The following is a 23,058-nucleotide window of genomic DNA, read 5'->3' on the forward strand; positions in this document are numbered from 1 at the left end:
TGATATTAAATGGACTCTTAAATGCCCTATGAAAAGGCCTTGCAAGCCACTCAGTTGTATCAAACCGCTACAAAGTCTCTAAAAAGGAATGAAATAGGATGGGCCACCCTGCTAGACTTTTAATTCCAGAATTTTATTGGATTCAAACTCCACCATCTGCCGTGGTGGGATTTGAACCCAGATCCCCAGAGCATTACTTTGGCTCTCTGGATTACTAGTCCAGAGATAATACCACTACGCCATCGCCTCCCCCTAGAATGTTTGCGTTCAGAGGGACCTGGGTGTCCTTTTACATGAATCACAAAGTTAACATGTATATACAGCAAACAATTAAGGAGGCAAATGATATGTTAGCTTTTGTTACAAAGGGCTTTGAGTATATGAGTAATATTATAGTTGTGCAGGGCAATGGTGAGGCCACACTTGTGTACAGTTTTGGTCTCCTTATCTAAGGAAGAACATGTTTGCCCTAGGGGAGTGCACCGCAGATTCATTTGATTGGTTCCTAGGAGGTGGTGGTTGCTGAGATGAGGTGGTTGTCCTGTGAGGAGAGATTGAAGAGACTAGGCTTATTTCCTGGAGTCTAGAAGAATGAGAGGTGATCTAATGGAAACTTAAAATTCTTAAGGGATTTGACAGAGTAGATGCTGAGATGCTGCGGAATCTAGAACATGGGGCCACAGTCTCAAAATATGGGGGCAGGATAGAGATGGAGAAATTTCTTCACTTAATTGGTTGTGAATCTTTTGAATTCTCTGAATTGATAAATTGTAGAATCTGATCATTTTGTAATTTGACATTCTCAAAACAAACTGAACATTTTAAAATTTTAACTTTTATATTATGAATGTATTCAATGGGTTAAGTTGAATTTTTAACTTTCTGTTCCATTGCACAAAAGGGAGAAGAGTGTTCTGAATGTAGAACCTTCAGTTCAAGATAATTTTCTACGCTGATGAATTTAATTTATCTGATGGCATTCAGCTGTGGGCACTTGGAATGTGTGGCTGAAGCAGATCTGTTTCCAGTATCTCAAAAGTTATTTGTAGCTTGCTGTTAATGTGCTGAGAATGTAAAAACAGTTTATATAAAAAAAGAATTTATGTGGATCTAATTGACTTGTTCCTGGGGACCAAGTAATTAGCATTCCAGTGGAGAAGTGGTTACTATGACAGTAGGTATCAGAGCAATATAGTTGATGTAAGTAAGTCCATTTGAAGTTGCCTAAGGCAGGGGCAACATGTTTTGAACCTGTCTTGGTTGCATTGAATTTCGATCATCCCCACCTGAGCATAGTGTACTGGATTTTAATTTTACATATGAACATTGTGTGCATTATACACAAGCTGAATTTAACAAAAATCGCATTTATGTCTTAAATTATCATTGAGAGGGGAATGCAGAAATTTAAATGTTAGTTTAGTCTTCGATATCTAAAACTTCTATGCAATACAAATGAACTTCACAGTACAGAACCAACAACTTTTAACGACAGGAATCCATAGTCTCTGTGAATGCAAGGTCAGGCATAATAACTGATGATGTAACATGTAGCTGCAAACAATTTTGAAAGCTACCAGCATAACTCTATGCTTAAGGAATTCAGTATGAAAGTCAGGCTTCTATGCACGGGAGAGGGTCCTGCTTTGGATAAAGGTCTGGAGGAGGAACCCTGAATGAAGCAAGGATAAACTAAAACAATTCAGATTGGAAGATTTTGTATTTTAGCAAGCAGCAGATAGAAATGGGAATAGTGCCTTGAGTAGATTTTTTTTTAACTTTTTTGTGCCAGAATAAGAACTGGAGCAGTACAGATGATTAAAAAAGATCTAGAATAGGGTGGGTGTCAGCAGTCAGTGAGCGATGCAAGATTCTTTCACTTAGAGGAGCTCAAAGTTATTTAATGTGGCTTGAGAAAATGGAAGATGCACTTTTTTAAAAAAAAAAGCTTGCAGTTATTGATGCTGTCACATTCTCAGCAGTCTCACAATCAATTGGTTAATTTTGAAGTGCAGCCACTCTTAAATAAAGCAACCAATTGCACATATTATGGCCCCACAAACAACAATGAGACAGACTGGCTTTTTTTTGTGTTGATTGTGAAAGGAATGTTGACCAAAACGCTGAAAGGTCTCATCACTCTTGGAATAGTGCCATTGAATATTTTGATATCCATCTGAACAGAGAGATGGAGCCTTGTTGAAGGGCAATGACACCAATGGTACATTGCTCCCTTGGTACTAAACTGAGAATCAACTTAGCTTATGTTTTGAAAATTCGAAGGTGAGAGTGCTAAAAGCTAAGCCTAGATGACAAGCTTAAGGTGAATTCAGCCTATGGTGCTTGATAGCAGGAGGGTAGTTGGACATGATGTAGTCCTCCATGAATGAAGATGGAACCAGTTGATCTGAAAAATAATAGCCTAGGAAATCTAGAAGATTGGGTCAACCAAGGAAACAGACTAAATCAAACATATCAAAGGCACAGTAGGTGTTTGAAATAATCAGGTAATTTAGATAATATGATTACATAGGTGCACAACTCATTTCAATTGTTTCAGGGCAGTTTCCAGGTTTTTAAACATTTAATGCATTCAAACAGTAATTCAGTGAATTGCAGTCAACTATTTACTTGGTATTTTAACATCTTAAACTCGCTAGTAAGGTTCATTTTTAGGGACTAAAGTTTGAGATTTCAGTTGAGAGTCCTGTCCATGGGCAGTGAGCCAAACCTAAGCACATTTAAATTAATGTATAGTGCAGATTATACATTTACAAGGAGTTAAGTCTTGAGTTAAATTGGGCTTACTAAGCAAATGCACTAGTGAAGACGTGGTTAAACTGTTATAAGCACTGAAATAGAGGTAGTACACAGGCAGATTATGTATGGTAGGCTATATTCCTGGCATTTTTTTCATTTCACACAGCAAAATACACCAGCCTACAAAATTTTGTGATGTATAAATCAGGTGCAAATTGTACTTTTGTGTGAAATCCATTCCATTTAAAAGTAAAATTAGGAAGCACCTTTTTCACAAAGGGTACTAGAAATATGTTCCTCCTCCTCCCCCCCCCCCCCCACCACCACCACCACCACCACCACCACCACCACCAACCCTCATTCAACAGCAGGATCAATTGAAATTTTAATGAACGAGATGGATAGATGTTTGTAAGACAAGGATATGCACTGATCAACCATGATGCAGTAGAAAGGCAGAATAAGTTTAGAAGGCCTACTTGTTCCTGTGTTTTGAGAATTCTGTAATAGTCTTCAAGTTACTGATTAAATAGAATTAAATAGTTGAATTAGTCACTTGGTAGTACTGAAATTGCAAATTGCTAAAAAGAGAGACATGCTAAAGCTTTTCATCTAAAACTTATCAGGACAAACGCAAGAATGCCAAGTTTCAAACAATCGCAGCAATTTATATTGCATGAGCAAAAGGCGCTGATTGATTGGCAAGTTGACTCTGGCTGAGCTGTTGCGATGGAGAAAGCAACGATGAGCTTTAGGTTCCCCAAGGTCCTTGGTAATTCAGAAAAGGCGTAAGTGTTATGGTCAGGAGGGGGGTTAATTTAATCAGCCCTGATTTCTCCACTCGTTACTGTTCAGTAAACAAAGGTGCTTTTGATTTTTGATTTCCCCCTTTATAAGTGGTGGCGTATTTTCCCCAACCCTTTCGTTTTGGAGTGATCCAATCGTCTATTAATAACCCCACAGCAAACTCGAGGTAAGGTAAAATAGGAGGGGTAGTTTATTTTACACACAAAATACTGGAAGGGGTTTCGCAACATCTGCCCCTTTTTGCATTCATACAATAAAAGAGGGATAAAGGAAAGAAAGGGGTTCAGGGCAAAGATTACGATAAAAATAAGAATTATGGTTTTACATGAGACCAAAGTCCCAAATCAATATCGAAGGAAAGTTCTTTGAGGTAGCTTTGTCTGGCAGAATTCCTGGTCTATGTCCTTGGAACTCGGTTGCAGGTTCAGTCAATTGAAGGTGCAGCAAAGAATTCTTGTATCCTAGGTATTAGTTCACTCTATGGGTAAAATACAGGGTTCTTTCTGGAAATCAGACTTGGAGAGCGATGGAGGACAAAGGCAGGCTGCTAGCCCGGAGTCCGGTTCTCTTCGGAGGTTAAACCACAACTCGAAGATAAAAGGAATTTAGACAGCTCAAGTCTTGCTTATGTGACAGGGTGGCTTCAGGTTGAGCTATTCAGCTAATGAAGCCCCTGGTTGAAACCCCATTGTGTTTTGGAGCAGGTAACAGTGGGGCCATTAGCACAACCTTGAAGATTAGGAGTCATAAATAGCTTTACCTTTGTCCATAGCTGGCTGGTGCAGTCATAATGTCTACTATCCTTTGTGATGGCTTCGCTGGAATGGCTTATAAAATGCCAGGCGTGTTACATTCCAGGAGACTTGTTGTGTTAGCCTTTGTTCACTTTCCAACTGTTGAGAAACTTCCAGAAACCAGCATGTGATCAGCAGCAGACATTTTATCAGCCCAGCAGTTGTTCATTTTGAAAAATAGAAAAAAATAATTTTATGAAGTGTGTGTGTGTATATATATTTTTTTTTTGTCTCCTGTAAGGGACATAAGGCTTGAACATATTCCTTTTGTTTGCAGAGAATGGGTTTCTGTGTATGAATGTATGTCACTTCTGGCAAGTGTAAATGAGCCACGTTATGAGCTCGACTGATTATCTTAAATTGGTCACTCGTAAACCTATTAGCGCGCTCAGGATTGTTCAGTAAGCTCTGCCCAATCACAGAGTCGCATCTAATAGTAGATGTTTTGTTTTGAGTTTTGCAAGCGTGGGCTGATGGAGTATGGTCTGTACTTTGCCTAATAAGCTCAATCCTGAATGATGGGCCTCCTGTGCTATATCCATTTGATGATTCTAAAGCTGGATAAATATTTGATCTCTCGGAATTTGAGGGATATGGGGAGCAGGTGGAAAAATGGAGTAGAGACCTATGATCAACCATGATTGTATTGAATGGCAGTGTGGTCACAGGGCTCAAGCAAAGTTGTGACTTGCATGAGTCACTTCCACCATTTATCTTTTGCAGTTTGTCATTAGCCCTAATTTGGGCGAATAGCAGGAGGCATGCATTTGTACTTGCACCTCTGGCAAATTTGGGATCCAAGAAAGTTAATGCACTCTAAAAGGCATGGAATTTCCTCCCTTTTACAATGTGTGCTGCTAGCAGAAATACTACATGCATGTTGCCAATAAAACATGCACGTAAAACTGATGAAATAGAATGGGAGAACTCTGGAAATCTTTTTTTTTTCTGGTGGAGGGTAACTTAATGCATGCTTAGTGCTAGATAGTTCTTGATTTTAAAAGCTTTCCTCCTTGGTCATTTTGATTGAGTTCACTGTTGGTTGGCATTCATCTATTCTGTCTTTAATTCCTTTCCAGGTTATCCTGCAGGTTACCCGACAACTGCTCCTGCCTATACTGCTAACATGTATGCTAGTGGCAGTCCTGGATACCCTCCAGGTAAGGTTTTTATATTTTTAATCCACACTTGATGTATTTTAAATTAATCAAAATTGATCCTCTTGCATTGTCATCCAGGTAATAGATTACACAATTTCTTACTGCTTCTAGAATATGCAACTATTTTCTGTTGGACAGAAATTGGCGTTTTGATCTCTTTCTCTCTCCCCCCCCCCACCCCACCACACACACACACACACACTTTAATTGCAACCAGAAAGTTGAATTTATTGAATAGGAAACTGACCAAGATTCGGGGATGGTAGGGGATGAAGGAATCCCATAGTAAAATTGAGGGAAGAGGAACAAGCATTTGTTTCCCTGCAGAAATAAAATCCTTGTGGAATTACAGCAAACGTGGACTATATCAATCTTTCAGATTCATTTGAGTTTTTTGGTCCATTTAGAGAACACAGCAATAAAAACAGAAGATGCTCGAAATACTCAGCTCTGACAGCGCCTGTGGAGAGAGAAACAGATGCTGCTTTTCTTACATTCTGCTTTCTTACCTTTATGCCACTATCTATTAACACATTTTGCTTTCTTACTTTTATGCCACTATCAGTACCTTCTTTAGTCTTCACCGCTACCATTAACACTCCCTTTGTCTTGTGTCCGTGATACCTGTCAGTCACTCCTTAGACCCCACCTATCGCTGACCTTCTATCCTGCTCCACCCACCCCCCTTTAAACAGCATAAATTCCATCACATTTCTACTTCTCTTTAGTTCTGAAGAAGTCATATTGGACTCGAAACATTAACTCTGTTTCTCTCCACAGATGCTGTCAGGCCTGCTGAGTTTTTCCAGCATTTTCTGCTGTTATTTCAGATTCCCACCATCCACAGTATGTTGCTTTTATCTTAAGAGTACAGCAATCGTTTATTTAAAAAGACAAACTAATATTTCCATTCTGCAAACAATAAGATGATACCTGTAGTTGTTCAACCATAACATCATCTACTTTTTATAGTTTAGATGTGGAAAATACTTGGTAATGAAAGAACCCTTCTTCCATTACTGCATATAATTGAATGTCAAAGGAATTGCTCACTGCTTGTTTTGTAACCCTTAACCTCAGTCTCCCTTATTAGTTTTCGGGAGTTAAATCTCATTTCACCCAGTACCAATAGATACTGTATTTCTAGCAGAAAATGTTTGTTAATGGAAACCTAAGCTTCAGTCTCTAACATGTTCTTCTTGTGGTTTAATTTCCCCATCTGTTTGAAAACCATGGAAACTTCTGGGATTTGGGCGGAGTTCCCAGGGATTTCACAAAATCATAATGTGATATTGGTCAGACAGATTGTCACTGTAAACACATTGCCTTTGTTATTAATAAAGTGAGTGTCAGACATGGCTCTGTTGGCAGCGCTCTTGCCTCTGAGTCACAAAGTTCTGGCTTTAAGTCCAGCTGGTGGGCTTCAGCACAAAAATCAAGGCTGAAACTCCAGTGCAGTACTGAGGGAGCAATGGACTGAACTCTGGACGAGAGGTTAAACTGAGGCCCCATCTAACTGCATGGAAGGATGTAAAAGATCTCATGACACTATTTTGAAGAAGAGCAGGGGAGTTATCCCCGGTGTCTTGGCCAATATTTATTCCTGAACCAACATCACAAAAACACAGTAACTGGTCACTGTCACATTGCTGTTTGTGAGAGTTCGCTGTGTGTAGGTTCATTGCAGTGTTCCTTCCCTACATTACAGCAATGAATACACTTCAAAAGCACTTAATTGGTTCTGAAGTGCTTTGAGATGCCCAGTGGTTGTGAAAAGCGATGTATAAATACAAGCTTTTTCTTGCAAGCTATTTGCAATGCTAGCTCTTCCTTCATTTTGGGCTCCAAATACTGTCTGTGTATGTTTTAGGAAAAAGTGCCTTCGTGTGTCAATATTTGTAAGAGGCTCCCCATGGGAACATTTCAAAAATATATTTAATTTTGTTCATTTTAAAAAAGATCAAATATAAATACCAGGTGAGCTTTTACTAAGGAAGAATGATGAAAGCAAAATTTTAAAAATATTTCACCAGAATGGTTCATTTGTTACTTGGGGATATTTTTCAAACATTTTTTTCAAAAAGCTTCCATCATGGCAAACAGAGAATCCTAACCATAGTCCATGAAATTTCAACCTTGTTAACTCTGGATCTCCATACGGCACATAGTTTTGAGGGTACCTGGGAATCTGAGTTGGAATCTCCTGCATTAAATATAGATGTGTCTATAAGCTATCCGCCACCCAGGTTATGCCCAGATTTTTGAAGGATCTCCTAGTTTTGGGGGGCAAAGCTCATATTTATTAAGCATTTTGTTTAAAATTGATAGCAATATTCTGAACTAAAGATGCAGACAAATTAGGAGTAGGATTAGAACATTCAGCCCCTCGAGTCTGCTCTGCCATTTGATAAGATCATGGCTGACCTGATTCTGGCCTCAACTCTGCTTCCCTGTCTACCCCCTTTAATCTTTGACTTCCTTGTTTATCAAGAATCTATCTCACAGCTTTAAACATATTCAATTACCCTGCCTTCACTGCTCACTGGGGAAGAGCATTCTACAGACTAACGACCCTCAGAGAAAAGATTTCTCCTCATCTGTGCCTTAAATAGGAAACCCTTTATTTTAAAATATGTCCCCTAGTTCTAGTTTCTTCTACGAGGGAAAACATCCTCTCAATACCCATGATGATCGAGACAACTGGTTTATTCCCCACCCCTTACTGTATTGATTTCCATATGGAACTAAAAAGGCTTGTGTGTCAAGAGACAGAAAAAAATTGCATTTTGTGTTTCTCAAACGCCTCATAGTGCTTCATGTACAGCCACTTTTTGAAGTGCAGTGACTATTGCATGCAAGCGCAATCATCATTTTTTGTGCATTAAGGTTCCACATATATTGAGATGAATAACAGGTTGATCTTTATTGATACTGGTTGAGGAAGGAATATTGGCTAGGAAGCCAAGAGAGCGCACTTTTGAATAGTTCCATCCACTCTAACAAGATGGCCACTGTTTAATGACTTGTTTGCAGAAAGGTATTTGTGACAAGTACCACACCCCAATCTGTTGTTCTAACTAAGGTAAGAGGACTCTGTTATGAGCCATTTATTAATAGAGAATAACTGTTGCTTTAAATGGCATTCAGCATAAACTTCACTTTCAATCTCATGGTTTTATGATCAGTAAAGATATTGAAGGAAATTATCTGGAAGGTACAGATCTGGAAACCTGGACCAAAATTAGCAGTACAGCTACAACACACTCTCTGTTCATGCAATCCATAGCACCTAAACAGCTTGGCTATTATCTCCGTAGTTGGAGAAAGCTGTTTTTAAAATAGAGAATCATCAGTTAGTAATTAATCTGTCCCAAATAGGTAAGTTAAATGCAAATTTAAATGGTTTATAAATTCTGTTGGAACTTAAGCTCCATTTGTTCAACGTTAGAACCTATGGCTCTAACCTGTTGTTACTCAAAACCGCTGTACTAGTAGCTGACAGCAACTTGCAGGAAAAAAAAAGTCACAAAACAAAGGAAAAAGAACAAGAGAAATCTTAAGTGGGATGATTTCAGAGAATTTGAAACACTATTAAATGTAATTTGCTGTCAGGCTTGTGTGCATGCTGTGCTGTTCATTTTATCAAAATACTTGATGCTTTGGCTTTAGAAGTGCATCATTGTTCTTCGTTCTCATTTCTTGGTCTCTACCACAGTCCTGAATATTTAGGAAGCAAAACTTTTTTCCTCGCCTGACCTCAAATGCAACACAATGCTGCAATATCAACCCAGGTTGCATTATTGGATTTAAAACGTTAATGCATATCTGCCTCCTAACTTCATACTCTTAAATAGAGCCATTGATTATTGACTTTGTCAAACCCAGCAACTCTTAAGTGTTGATTTCCCCAGCATAATATGAAAATTCTTGATAGTACATAGATGCACAAAAGTATTTTCTATTTTATAGATATCTACCAATAATTTGAATGCTGTTTTTGAATGTTCTGGCCTCCTGCCCCCCCACAAGCTACTGTTTTCCTTTTCTATAGAAAGATCCTTTTGTGTAATTTTATGATGGTATTATAGGGTTACATCAGTGTTAGATGCCTTCCTGCCGTATAGATTTGTGGTAATTGGGCTTCATGTACAGGCATAGCATTGATGATGCATTGTGAGCTTCACAGCATGCTGTATGCATTTTCTTGTGGCTACTAAAGGTATATCTTGTTGCAGACTCGGTTGCACGATTTCTGGTGTTCTGAGAAGCCGCACTAAGTCCAAGCATATTCAGTGTCCTTGTGGACTTGATTCAGTTTCTTTAAATTGTTAATATTCTCTTATGTGCTTTTATAAACTGGACCATAGAGCCACAGTGTTGATTATGAAATTAAACTCAATTGCTGGGGGAAAGTATATGTAAGTAACTATCAGTGTCTGACTTTTTCATTTGGTAATGTACAAAGGTGTATTTATCTTGAGTTTCAGTAGAAGAAACAAACATGAAGAAGTGATGCTAATAAACTTAAATAATCAAAAGCCACATGACACAAAATCACTTCCAGGTCCATGAACGAGTTAGAGAGACAAAGGATTACATAATCAAAATTGTACTGGCATCCAACTAGTTTGTTTTTAAATATGATGCTTGAAGAAACCATTACTTTTGTTCTAATGGTGCAGTAAGTTTTGTCCTTTCACCTCTGTTGTGGGTTTGAATACAACCCAGATTAATAGGATAGAACCACCTCCAGCTGTGTGGCTATAAGAATTTGGGTAGTCATAACCAAGGAATGCTTCACTAATGCACTGCCTCTAATCAGTTGATACTTGACTCTTGGTGTTTGATACTGACATTGAGTGCCCAGCATTAATACTTTTTCTTGATTAGGTACATTCTTCAAAAGAAATCTTGTAGAAAAGTATTTTAATTTAAGCTTAATTGCGCATTGATATTTACTTTACCAGAGAGTGGTAGAGCTCCCATTCACCTTTGTGTGCATCCATATAATGAATTAGTAACCTCAGCTTTGACCATCTGCACCTCCCCTACAGTAGTATGGAGAAAGGGAAGGTATGAACCATGCTGTTATCACATTTATGTGCTTTTGGTAGGATTGGCACAAATCTGAAATGGATTGCCTAACCATGTTTAATTAAAAAGGAAAAACTTGTATTTATTCAAATTTTTAACCTTGGGACCAAAGCACTTTACAGCTATTGGAGTACTTTCAAAGTGAAATCACTGTTGTAATGTAGGAAACGTTAGTTGGAGAATAAAACATTCTATTGAAAAACCAGTTGCCTGTATGTCTTTAAAGTGTCGCACCCAAAGCATCCCTTGCAATAGCTTCTCTTCCTGCTGCTGCACCATTACCTCTGGTATCCCTATGGGGTCTATTGTCAGCCCCCTCCTATTTCTCGTGTATGTGCTGTCCTTGGTAACCTCATCCAAGAGCACAGTTAGTTTTCACATGTACACTCATGACACTCGAGCCCATCACCACCTCTCTGAACTCTTCCACTGTTGCTAAGTTATCAATTACTTATGACATCCACTATTAAATAATCAGAAATTCCTTCCAGTTAAATATTAGCAAAACCGAAGCCATTGCTTTCAGTCCCCACTCCAAACTCTGTTCCTTAAGTACTGAATCCATCTGTCTTCCTGGCAACAGTCTGAGATTAAACCAATCTGTTTGAAACCTTGGTGGCATTCTTGACCGTGCGATGAGCTTCCCACTGCACATTTGCATCACTATGAAGACCATCTATTTCTGGCTCCTTATCATTGCCCAAATTTGTTCCTGTCTCAATTCATCTGCTGCTGAAACCCTGATTCATGCCTTTGTTACCTCTCGACTGACTGGGGCCTCACACTCTGCACTCCATAAACGTAGTGATCCAAAGCTCTAATACCTATGTCTTAACTTGCACCAAGTCCCATTTACCTATCACCCCTATGCTCACTGGCCTACATTGGTTCCTGGTCAAGCAGGACATCTCTTTCAACAGCAGCAACTTATAAGTTACCAAAATATGACAGCTGGTGCTGTAAACGCTTTAACACAATGAAATGTGCCAAGATGCTCCACAGGCACATTATAAAATAAGGTATAACACCAAGCCGCATAAGGAGACATTAGGTGAGATGACCAAAAGCTTGGTCAAAGAGGCTAGCTTTAAGTGTATTAAAGGAGGGAGGTGAGTTGGAGAAGTTTAGGGAGGGAATTGGCCAAGGCAACTGAAAGCATAGCCATCAATTGTGGAGCAGTTATGGTTGGGAATGCACAAGAGGCCAGAATTAGAGAAGCGTAGATATCTTGGAGGGTTGTGGGGTTGGATGAAATTTAAGATGGGAAGGGGTGGCAATGCCATGGACAATGCTTTAACCTACCTCTGACCAAACTGCATCCCCATATAAATAAAAATATGTATTCATCAACTGATCATGGAAAAAATTCACAGGAAACTTACAGATGCTAAAAAAATTCAGGAGAAGGAAGAAATAAAGACCCAAATCTTCCAAGGAGCAGCAATCATCATCTGATTGCCATTCAGCTCTTATTTTTTTCTGCCATGACGGAGCTCCAATTTTCTGGCTGGGATTTCCTATCCTGGCTTCTCCAGAAATGTGGAGCACAGCCCCTCGAAGAGCTTCATCGTAGCACTGGAACATAAGCCATGCCCCCTTTTTTTACAGCACTAGCTGCCACGTTTTGGCAAGTTAGTTGAAATGTCCCAAGGCTGCTTTGAAAAGCTGTGGAGCGAAGGTAAGTGTGTAAGGGGGTAGGGTGGATAAGGTTAATAGGTGAGGGGATAGGGTGGAAGGTAGGTCGGGGTGTAGTCGGGTTGGGAGGGGTTGTCAGGTTGGAGGCTAGTAGGGTCAGGAGTGAGTCATGATGGGGTCAGGGAGGGTAATTGGCTGGTGGGGGTGGCTAGTCAGTTCGGGGGGGTGGAGTCGGGAGGGTCAGTAGGTAGTTGGATGGTTGGGGCTAGTCAGGTAAGGTTGGGGGGGGTGCGGAGTTGGGAGTGTCAGTGTGTGATTGGGGGGTCAGTTCTGTAGTTACCCAGGAGTTAGACTAGGATTTTTCTGTCTAACATTTCCTGGGTAACTATTCAGCTAAGAAAATTGGAACTGCCTGAAGTCTGTGACTCACAGTTGGAGACTTTCTCGGAGGGTCTGGGGCAGCAAGGGAATTGTCCACTGGAAGTTCAAACTTCCCAGATAATTCTCGCTGAGTCAGTGCGTTGGGATTTCCAAAGGGTCCCATAGTTCATCTCCCAAGGTATATCGGCCTCTGGCTAGATATTCAGGTTGCCAGACAATCCAGCTGACCCAGTGCTTCTGAATCCACGCGCAGAACTTGGTACAAAGCGATACTGCATCTCCAGGGGTATGTGCAGTCTCCCAACTATCTGGAAACCAGAAGATCTGGGACATAAAACCAGGAATGTGCAGGTGCCAACTAGCCAACCTAGTTGACCCAGTGCTTCTAAATCTATGTGCAGAACATGTTCGTTTTCCTTGGTACAAAGCCATTTTCTACTCAGTCAGCATTTTAAATATTACCTTAGTGAGTGCTTGAGGAAATTAAGACTGCTAACTGGTGATAACTGAAGCCTTTTTAGTCTTTACTAACATTTTGTGTAAATTTAAAAAAAGATTGAATGCAAATTTCTTGTAGCTATTGAACTTTATTTCCTCGCTTGATTGACTAATAAAACTGAGAAGTTGTTTCACTGAAAGCAGAGATAATTTGCATGCATTCAGATGTATGCTATGTTCTCATACTATTTAGGAGAAATATGGAAACTGCCATGCAAGTGCTCTTTTTTCTCCATAGTTGTATGTTTATACTGTACCTATTCAATGGGACTGTTTTCTTGAGAGCTTTTGGAAAATAGTAATAGAAATGACTTCATGACACAAGGCTGTAAGAAGAAAATAACAGCACTGATGAACTCTTACCAGAATTGATTGCGCGGGCCGGTAATCTAAGTCTTCAAAATGCTGAAGGGTCATGAATCGTTGCACTGTTAAAAATGTTGAGACCAATTTTGTTTTGTAACACCATTTTCTGTCTCTCTGCAAGCTTTATTCATGATGAGGCAGAGCTGGCCACAGACATCAACTTCTGGTGCCTCTGAGGGTACTTATGACCTCCCAGTCGATGCTGGCACTGAGAGCAGAACTTTCCAAGCTTCTTCTGCATCATTCAGTAAATAAAACTCATTTTTCCCTTTTTATACTTTAGAACTTGATAGAACTGATTTATTTTGTATTGTATAATGTGCAGAAGAGTCTTGGGGGATAATGGGCCAGTTACTTCAACGGAAAACTTGAGAAGTATCTTCTGAAACAACTTAAAGAATCTTAAATTTGGGTTGGGAAAAGCAAGTTGTGGATGTCTGCCTATTTTAAAGCAAAAAGCAGTTATCTGTGTATAGTAAGTATGACGTTAGGGTGCACAAGTAATAAATTGGATGCTGAAATAATAGATAATTGTCAAATTGATAGTAATTTGACCACTATTTTTTCTGTATTTCAAAATAAATTAAACTTGATCATTAGAGAATAGAGGCTAGAGCAAAATCCATTTTAGTTTGTGCAATACTTAAGGAGGTGTGAGAGCAGGCAACATTAAAAAAGGGACTAGTAAAAACCATAGGATAAATAATCCTGCCTCCCTACAAGCTCTCTAAAATTAAGGTGAAAATCTTGCCTAACCTTAGTTGGGCCATGTCTCTTCTGCACATCTTAGAGATGGTAATTTATCTAGTAGAAAACTTATGTATAAATACAAACTTGAGAACAGAAATGACTAAGAATCTCAAACTACTTTCTGTGCTGCTATGTGCCTAACTGCAAATACAGTCCTTGCTTTCTGAAGTAAACCTGGGGTAGAGCAAACTCAAAATCCATTGCATAAGTTATACTTTGCCAAACTTAGATTTTTGTATTTTGCATTAAAGCTTTGCATTTAGTTTACTGGAAATATATTAAACAAAATAAAATCACTTTAATATTACAGTATTAATTGTAGAGAAGTCTTATTTATATGGGGTTTTGAATTGAGATGTCTCCAGAAAAGTACTGCAGCTCTGGCAGAACATATAGCACCAAAGTCCACAATTGATTTTTAAAAAAAATCTCATGCTGTTCTATAGACTTGTAGACTGTTACCTGATTTGATGAAGAGCGTAACTTACAATGATTTACTCTGTTAACTTTCATAATCGTAACTTCCAGTCTTATCTGACCAAAAAAGCACCTTGTTCTATTTAAACTGGTACAGTATTTGTTTACTGTTGTGCTCCAATATGCTGGAGTCCACAGCCAAATTTGCCCTTCGAGCCTAATTTTCTATTTGCCCATGATCTCAGGATTTGTTCTTTTCACCAATGTATGAGAGAGAAGCGCCAGTAAGAAGAGGGAATTGTTGTGCAGTACCGACACAGTTGTGAATTTAAAATAAAATCACAAATCAGCTCACATTTTGAGTCCTTAATAAAGGGAAGAAGCTGCTGTCCAGTGCAATATTTGTAACTTTATACAATTATCACAAAAATGTGATTTTTGTTTTTAAACAACAATAAACCCCGAAGTAAAGTGCAAGAAATTGAACCTGATTTTATATTTGGGCAACATTAGTGACTGGAAATGGGACTGCATATCTTCCAAAGTAAAGATTATAGTAGTATTTTCATTATAATGTCTTTCCTCTACTTGGATATTAAATTATTGCTTGTTAGGAAATATTTGTATTCTTAATCTGCTTCTTCCCTGTATGTCTCCCCTTTCCCATCCCTGTCCACCCTACCTCAAAGACTGCTCCAAATTTCTCTCAAACTGTGTACTGATCCACTGAACTTAGTGGGTGAACAGTCCACAGGAACTCCTCAATGTCAGGACACATCGGAGCTGCCATTGGAGGAGTGCTCTCCCTATTATTTGTGGAGAGCCTTTACTTTTATTTTGGAAATATTCATAGCTTCCAGATTGAAGGATCTCTATTTTTCTAATTTCTTTCAGAATACCTAGCTGGAGAAAGCAATTTATATTGTGTTGACCTAAATTCCATTTTCCCTAATATAATGAAAATTGGGCAGGGCCAAATATTTTAAAATGATTGTAGATTATATTTGTGGACAGGTTGTACTGTACGCATGACTTTTTCCAAAAGGCTGGCCACGTCCAATTTCTCTACATGAAGCAGGTAAGTCCTTTTTAAGAGGCAAGGTGATTTGCATTACCTAGTTAGTTGGGGTGTGAATGTGTGTGTGCATGCGAGAGAGATTGGGTATTTTAAATGTAATTTAGCAGATAGACTAGTTGCTGAATTATATTCGGCCAGTGGAGTATAATCACATTGATCCCGGCATATAAATTATGTACTGGGTGCAATGCTCCTAAGTGTCACCCCAAGACAAAAAAGATTGTATTCCAGCAGATTTATTGTAGTATGAACTGAAACATTAAAATTATGTAGAACATAATTTAAGGTGTATAAATGGACATTGCAGGAACTTGTAAGTTCCAGTGCACTTAGGAAAAATTAAGATAAAGCTTGGACCTGGTAATTTTTAACTGGTAGAAATGAGGAAAGTTCCTGGTGTATCGATCTAGGGCTCTTAATTGCTGAGATGCAACAATAGGAGATAGCTTAAAACTGCAGTAACCTGGTTTCTGAGAATGGGATGAAAAAGAACCTGTCTCGTAAGAGTGAGTATAGTTTTCCCAGTCACCTGTAATGTCACAGTAATTTGTAATGCAGGATTTCACAGCCAGAGAAAATCATGCTCAGATAACTTGGGTCAGTTTGCCAGTCTTCAGATAATTGTTGGGTTGAATTGTAACTAACAACCTTCCTAGTTCTGGGTGCCAATCTTAGTTTTTCGAAGGACTTTGTTCGGCCTCACAGCACTGTGAAACTTTGGTCTAGGTGCCAAAATCACTTTCTGCAGCCAATGGGATCAACACTCATTTCAACATAACAGTAATTAACCAGAATTAGAGCTACTATACAAATCATTTTTGCGGGTTTTTATGGTTGAAAGACCCAACAGCGCATCTACATATAGGCAGTTTTTCCTCGGAAGGGTGTTATTTTGTTTCCCCCACCATTGCTTGGAGATGGGGCAAGGGCCTTGGATTCAAATTGCTACATCCTTAAAGTGATATTTCATTTAGAGATGTGCTTGTAACCAAGGGTCTCTGCCCCCGTTGTTGTTCTCCACTATTATTTTTCTCTCTTCAGGTTTCCTCAGGCCACAATCCCTAGCAGCGGTAGTCAGTTGGTCTGCTTTTCAGGCATCTACTAATACAGCTTTGTAATCAACCACTGATCAATGCAATTTTCCCTTTTTTCCTGGGGGGTTGGGGGGAGGAGAAATGTGAACTTTATTCATTGCCACCTATGACACATGCATTATTCACTTTGAGCCTGCATCCTGTTGCTTTTGAAATGTAGATGTTCTGTATACTTTTTGTGTAAACTTTTTTGAACATTATTTTGCAACACAGTAAGTAGTTTGAGATGTTTGTCATTAAAGAATATTGCAGACCTTTATCATGAAGATATAATATAGATTTAAAACTATGGCTATATAATTAAATGTAGAATTATCTTGTGTAAAGTACACATACAAGTTTATTCAACATGTAGGATTCATAGTAAAACACATGTATTAAACTGTAATGTAAAATATCCAGTGTTAAAATTATTCCAGCCATAAAATGCATAGAATAAAACTAGAATAAGTGTGGGATTAAGTAGTAATCCAAATTTACATTTTTTAAAAAAATCTACATTTTGAACTGAGTTTGCCATAGGGACAAATAGCTAGTTCTCATCTTATGACAAACTTTACTAAATTCTAGATTGTACTTTAAACAAGCAATTCTTGTAACAGCAATACCTATGAGCCATACCTCATTTGTATCTTGATTACGCAATCTAAGGTTCTGAACTTGGGTTACCATATTGGCCCAGAATTTGCTGGGATAATAAAGGCCAGTTTCATACACATGCGTTATTGGTATACAAATAACCCTGCAATTTATGGTGAGGAATAGATACCCTGTGAATTATAAATAGCCATAAATTACCGAACGATTTGTGCTACTCCACCATTAGTAAAAACGTAAAAACAAAACAGGTGTTTGTCATCAACTTGCCATGAGTTTCAAGAATTTACTGCATTTGCACTGTTAAAACAATCTGAACTGAGTGCAGAAAGTTAGGGCTGGTACTTGTGGCATGGGGACCCAATAAATCACAAGATTTATATATGTGCAATGCCACTCAACCTCTAACCCAGAATGCAAGCTATCGAAACAATAGAATCTAATTTCTGCAGGTAGTAAATTGCTCCTAGAGATTCTTAAAATATTAATTTTTTTTTCTTAATTTTCCCCTTGTCACTTTTTTTCTCTAAATCCAAACTTTATTTCTTCTCTATTTCTCTCTATCCAATTTGACTCTGATTCACTACTTTCCCCTTGTCATTCCTGTTTATCGTTAAATCTCATCGGCTAAGGCAAAACACTAGTGTGAAGTTTCACCAAGAACCCAGTTGCCCTGTTATCAACTTGCACTTTCAGTTATCTGCGGCACAGAAATTTTTCAAGCTGAGGCTGGGAGAGGGTGGGTGGTGAAAACCAAAACTGTTGGGCTGTGAGATGCACCCCACCAGCAAATTCTGGTCCATTATCTTTCCTAAGCAAATGATGCGTCAGCAGTTGCCTAAAGTATGCTAAAGTTGTGTGCGGCAGCATCCTCAGAATGAGTAGAAATTTTACTGCATGCTTTCCATAAGTTAATTATAAAAGCTATCTTTATTCCTGCCATGTTTGTTTTTATTTCAGTTTAGTGGGGTGTTGCTTTTTAAATATTGACTGTTTAGCTTTTGATTTCTGATTTCATGCAAATTGAGGTTCTGATGCTGCTATTTACTTGATTCTAATGATTTTTAACAGAGGAATCCTCTTACTTGAATGTGAACAGTGATAGTGGTAGTTGAGAAGATATGACCTGAGCTAATGCTTTGAAAGATGTCAAATTTAACTTCAAAACCATCCCAGTAAGAGTTTGTTACAAAAAATGCTTGTATTGATTGCTTTCTAGTCATTTTAATGATGTTTTTATCTTTTTAGGGTACACTGGAGGAACCCCTTACAAGGTAGCACCCACTCAGAGTAATGGTGCACCTCCCCCATATTCTCCATCTCCAAACCCTTACCAGACTGCCATGTATCCCATTAGAAGTGCCTATCCACAGCAGAATCTGTATGCCCAGGTAAATATTGTAACAAATAGTGAAAATGTTGCCGCATTTGATATAGATGTAGCAATGTATTGTGATAAGATTGCAAGTAATGTGCATATCCATTAAACTAATGGTTGGTACTAGGTGCTGTGCTGAAAGATGTGTATCTACATAATGGACTGGATTGTTGGGAGTTGTTAGCTGCTACTCCCTTTCGTTATCTCTATTCCATTGTTTTCTCTCCTTCAAACTCTTCGTTATCGCTTTTGTTCTCTACCTGTAGCCGCCTTCAACACAACAAGCCATTCCTTGAGCATTGTTTCTCGGAATCTGGCCTATTGTACACTCTAGTCTCCCTTTGTCCTGTGTTTTCTTGAACATCATCCTGGCATTCCCAGATCCACCCTATACAAAAACCATGATTGTAAATTTTCACTGTATAGCTTTTATTAATTTTGTCACTTGATTAATGGTCCATCTTGTGCTCAGTTTAGTTACAAATAAGTCATATCTATCACCAGCATTCTAGCACAGAACTCAATGTAGCACATGTGTTGAAGTAAATAACTTGGTTTCTGTAACTGCACTGTAATTGTAGTGTAGTATTTGTATAATTGTTGCAGTTCTGCTTTCAAGACTGTTTCAGAAATCGACTTGGATATAGCAGCTCAGAACCTTTTAATTTGTTTATTTCCACCTACCCTCCCACACCCGCCCTCAAATATGACAGACTTCTGATTAAGAACTAGAGATGTAACTAAAGCTGTGACAATTCAGTCACCAGGAACTTTTTTTTTGGATAGCAAGTGTTTATTAATAAAATCAAAATAATGTCATGGCATTAGTTTTGTATCAAGGGACATCTAATACTGAAGCAAGGAGGTAATGTTCAATTTGTAAAATTGCATTTATATAGCACCATTTATATAATTTACCCTGAAGTGTTTCACAAATAGTTGTAAGGAAAACTGACAACCTGGATGGACTGAAAATTTGTTCGAACGTGGAGGTATTGTGGCATGGAGAGCATTAGTGGTAGGACAAGAGGTGGGGTTAGGAAGAGGCTCAGAAGTTCAGCCAGAGGAGTGCTCAGGAGAGTAATAGTGGATGAGATTTCATAGATGATGGAAAGAGAGGTGAACTTTTCACGACCTCAGGATATTAAAAATGCTTTAAGCCAATTATGTGCTTTTGAAGTGTAGTCACTGTTCTCATGTAGGAATTGCAACAACCAACTTGTACCCAAGGCCTCTCAAGCAGCAATGTAATAATGACCAAATTATCTGTTTTAAGCTGTTGGTTGTGGGATAAGTATTGGCCTGGGAGCTAGGTGGTGGGGCGATGTCCCCTGCCCTTCGATATAGTGCCATGAAATCTTTTATGTTCGTGGGAAAGGTCAGGTAGGGCCTCGGTTTAATGCCTAATCCATAAGACAGTGCTTCTGTTAGTGCAGCACTCATTCAGTACTGCACTGGGGTGTCTCTAGATTTGTGCTTAAAAATCCTGGAATGGGACTTAAAGCCTACAATCTTCTGATTCAGTGGCAAAAGTGCTACCAACTGAGCCATAGCTGACAGACTGGGAAAAATTGTGGGCAATGGTTTATGGACTGGCACAAAGAGTTAAAAGCTAGAGGGCTGGATGCATATGTTACACTCTTATTCAAAAGAGAGCATAAGGTTAAGCCCAATAACTACAGGTCAGTCAGTCAACCTCAATGGTGGAAAAGCTTTTAGAACCAATAATATAATATGGGGCAAAATTAACTCACCTAGGCACACATGTGGATTAATTAAGGAAGGCCAGCACTGATTTGTTAAGGGCAAATTGTGTTTAACTCGATTGAGTTTTTTAGAGGTAACAGAAGTTCATGTGGTGCACATAGACTTCCAAAAGACATTTGCTGACAAGCCTGTTTAAGTGGCACTTTATCCAAGTTAAAGCCAATGGAATAAAGGACACAGTGGCAGCATGGATACAAAGTTGCCTGAGTGACAAGAAACAGAGTAGTGGTGAAAGGTTGTTTTTTGGACTGGAGGAAGTTAAACAGCGGGACTCCCCAGGAGTTGGTATTAGGACCACTTCTGTCATTTTATATTAGTAACCTAGACTTTGGCTTGCAAGACACAATTTCAAAATTTGCAAATGACACAAAACTTGGAAGTATTGTGAACTGTGAACAGGATAGTGTTAAACTTTAAGACTGGTGGAATGGGCGGACGTGTGTTAGGTGAAATTTAATATAAAGAAGTGTGAAGGGATTTATTTTGGAAGGAAGAATGAGAGGCAATATAAAATAAAGGGTACAATTCTATAATTCTATAGGGGTTGTAGGAGCAGAGGGGCCTGAAGGTATGTGTGCACAAATCATTGAATGTGGCAGGCTAAGCTGAGAAAGAAATTAATAAAGCATATGGGATCCTGGTCTTTATAAATGGGGGCATAGAGTACAAGAGCAAGGAAGTTATGATGAACCTTATTAAAACACTGGTTTGGCCTCAACAGGAGCATTGTGTCCAATTCTGAGCACCACACTTTAGAAAGGTTAGAGGGGATTGGAGATGGTGCAGAAAAGCTTTACAAGAATGGTTCCAGTGATGAGGAACTTCAGTCATGAGGATTGGTTGGAAAAGCTGGGACTGTTCTCCTTGGAGAAGAAGAGACAATTTGATAAAGATGTTTAAAATCCTGAGCGGTCTGGACAGAGTAGATAGGAAGAAACAGTTCCTGTTATGGCAGAAGGGTTGAGAACCAGACGGCATCAATTTTAGATGAATGGAAAAAGAAACAACGGTGACATGAAGAGAAGTTTTTAATGCAGCGAGTGGTTAGGCAGTTAGGTGAAGGCAGATTCAATTGGAGCTTTCAAATGGGAACAGAATTATCTGATGAGAAAAAGTTCAGGGCTACGGGGAAACAGCAGGACAGTGGGATTAGATGAATTACTTTTGCAGAGACTTGGACATAATGGACTGAATGACCTCCTGTTCTGAAATCACTCTATGATGCAATAAAAAGTAACGCACTAGGAAATTGGGAGCCAGTGTATATGCATTTGGGATGGGTCTGTTGGTATTTTGATTGTGAAGGATGGGAGGCAAGTAAGAACAACATTAGAACAGTCTAGACCACCGTGTAAGTTTTTTAGTGGGAGAGATGACAAATGGTCTTAATAATGGGTGGCATGAGTTCTAAATCTCAGGTCGGGTTGAACAAGATACCAATTGCATACACTAGTTTAGCCTGGGAGTAGGGTGAATTCAGTGCTAAGTTTTCTGTGGGGTAAAAATGACAAGTTCAGTATCTTCACCTGAAAGTAATTGTGACTCATTCACAGCAATGTTAGGCAATCTGACAGCATGGAGGCAATTGAGACAAGGGAAACTTCATCAACAACATAAATGTGGAAGAAGCTTCCATGCCTGGGGGAATGATGGTTTTGAATGGGAGTGGGGTTAATGTGAGAGCTATGGGCACACTGTATTGGCCAACATTGCAGCTAGCTGTTGCTGGAGTATTGTGTACCCCTTTAGGCACTCATTGTAGGAATGTTATAAAAAGCACTGGTTCATTAAGGTGTTACCCAGGACCAAAGGATTACAGCTGTGAAAAGAGATTAAAGAATTTTGGGCTTCTTTTCCCTCCATCAGAGCTGGGACAGTTAAGGAGTAATGGGTTATGATAGGTTAAACGATTGCCTTGCTGAACTGTGGAAGCAATAATGAAAGGTCATGAATTTAAGATGACCTCTCAGAACTTGAGGGAAGCTTAGAAAATAAAACTTTTGCACAGTGTATGGTTTGTGTCTGTGGTTCTCTTGATGAACAGTAAAGTTAATGTACAGTTACAATTCTTTTAAAATGGAATTATTTGCTTGGAAAAATAGGAATATTAAATGATATGGAGAGCAAGCATGACTGGGGTTAAACTATGTAGTTAAGGGGGTTAAAAAATGCCAACGCATGATTTGTTGGGCTAAATGTTTTTTTTTGTTCTACAGTTACCATTTTCAGGTCAGATTACAGACATTGACTGTTTTAGTGGAGACCAGACAGCTCCCCTCCATTTCTCTCCCTTCAGCAGGAAGGTGGTTCTATGGATGCCAGTAGATTTAGGATGTCTCCCAAAATGACCAGTTGTGATATTTTGGGAAGAATACTCCAGGAAGATATAAGCTGGATCTTGTGCTTGCCCACTGGCCACATAAATTGATCTTTTCATAAAAGCACAGAATGGGGAATGTGGCTGATTTTTTTTCTGAGTACA

At 38.9% G+C, this 23,058-nt stretch overlaps 1 protein-coding gene across 3 annotated transcripts in view; it reads left to right on the forward strand.

Annotated features, from left to right (window-relative positions):
- The window catches only part of fam168a (family with sequence similarity 168 member A), a 94,103-nt gene that overhangs the window by 53,456 nt on the left and 17,589 nt on the right, over positions 1–23,058 (forward strand). For all 3 annotated transcript variants that reach the window (XM_078545233.1, XM_078545235.1, XM_078545234.1), the window contains exons 3-5: positions 5,441–5,521; positions 13,617–13,742; positions 18,680–18,822. In XM_078545233.1, the coding sequence (XP_078401359.1) occupies positions 5,441–5,521; positions 13,617–13,742; positions 18,680–18,822 (350 nt within the window). The remainder of the gene's footprint in view (positions 1–5,440; positions 5,522–13,616; positions 13,743–18,679; positions 18,823–23,058) is intronic.

The sequence above is a fragment of the Cetorhinus maximus genome, chromosome 7 (genome assembly GCF_964194155.1).
Source record: "Cetorhinus maximus chromosome 7, sCetMax3.hap1.1, whole genome shotgun sequence".
Lineage (NCBI taxonomy): Eukaryota > Metazoa > Chordata > Chondrichthyes > Lamniformes > Cetorhinidae > Cetorhinus > Cetorhinus maximus.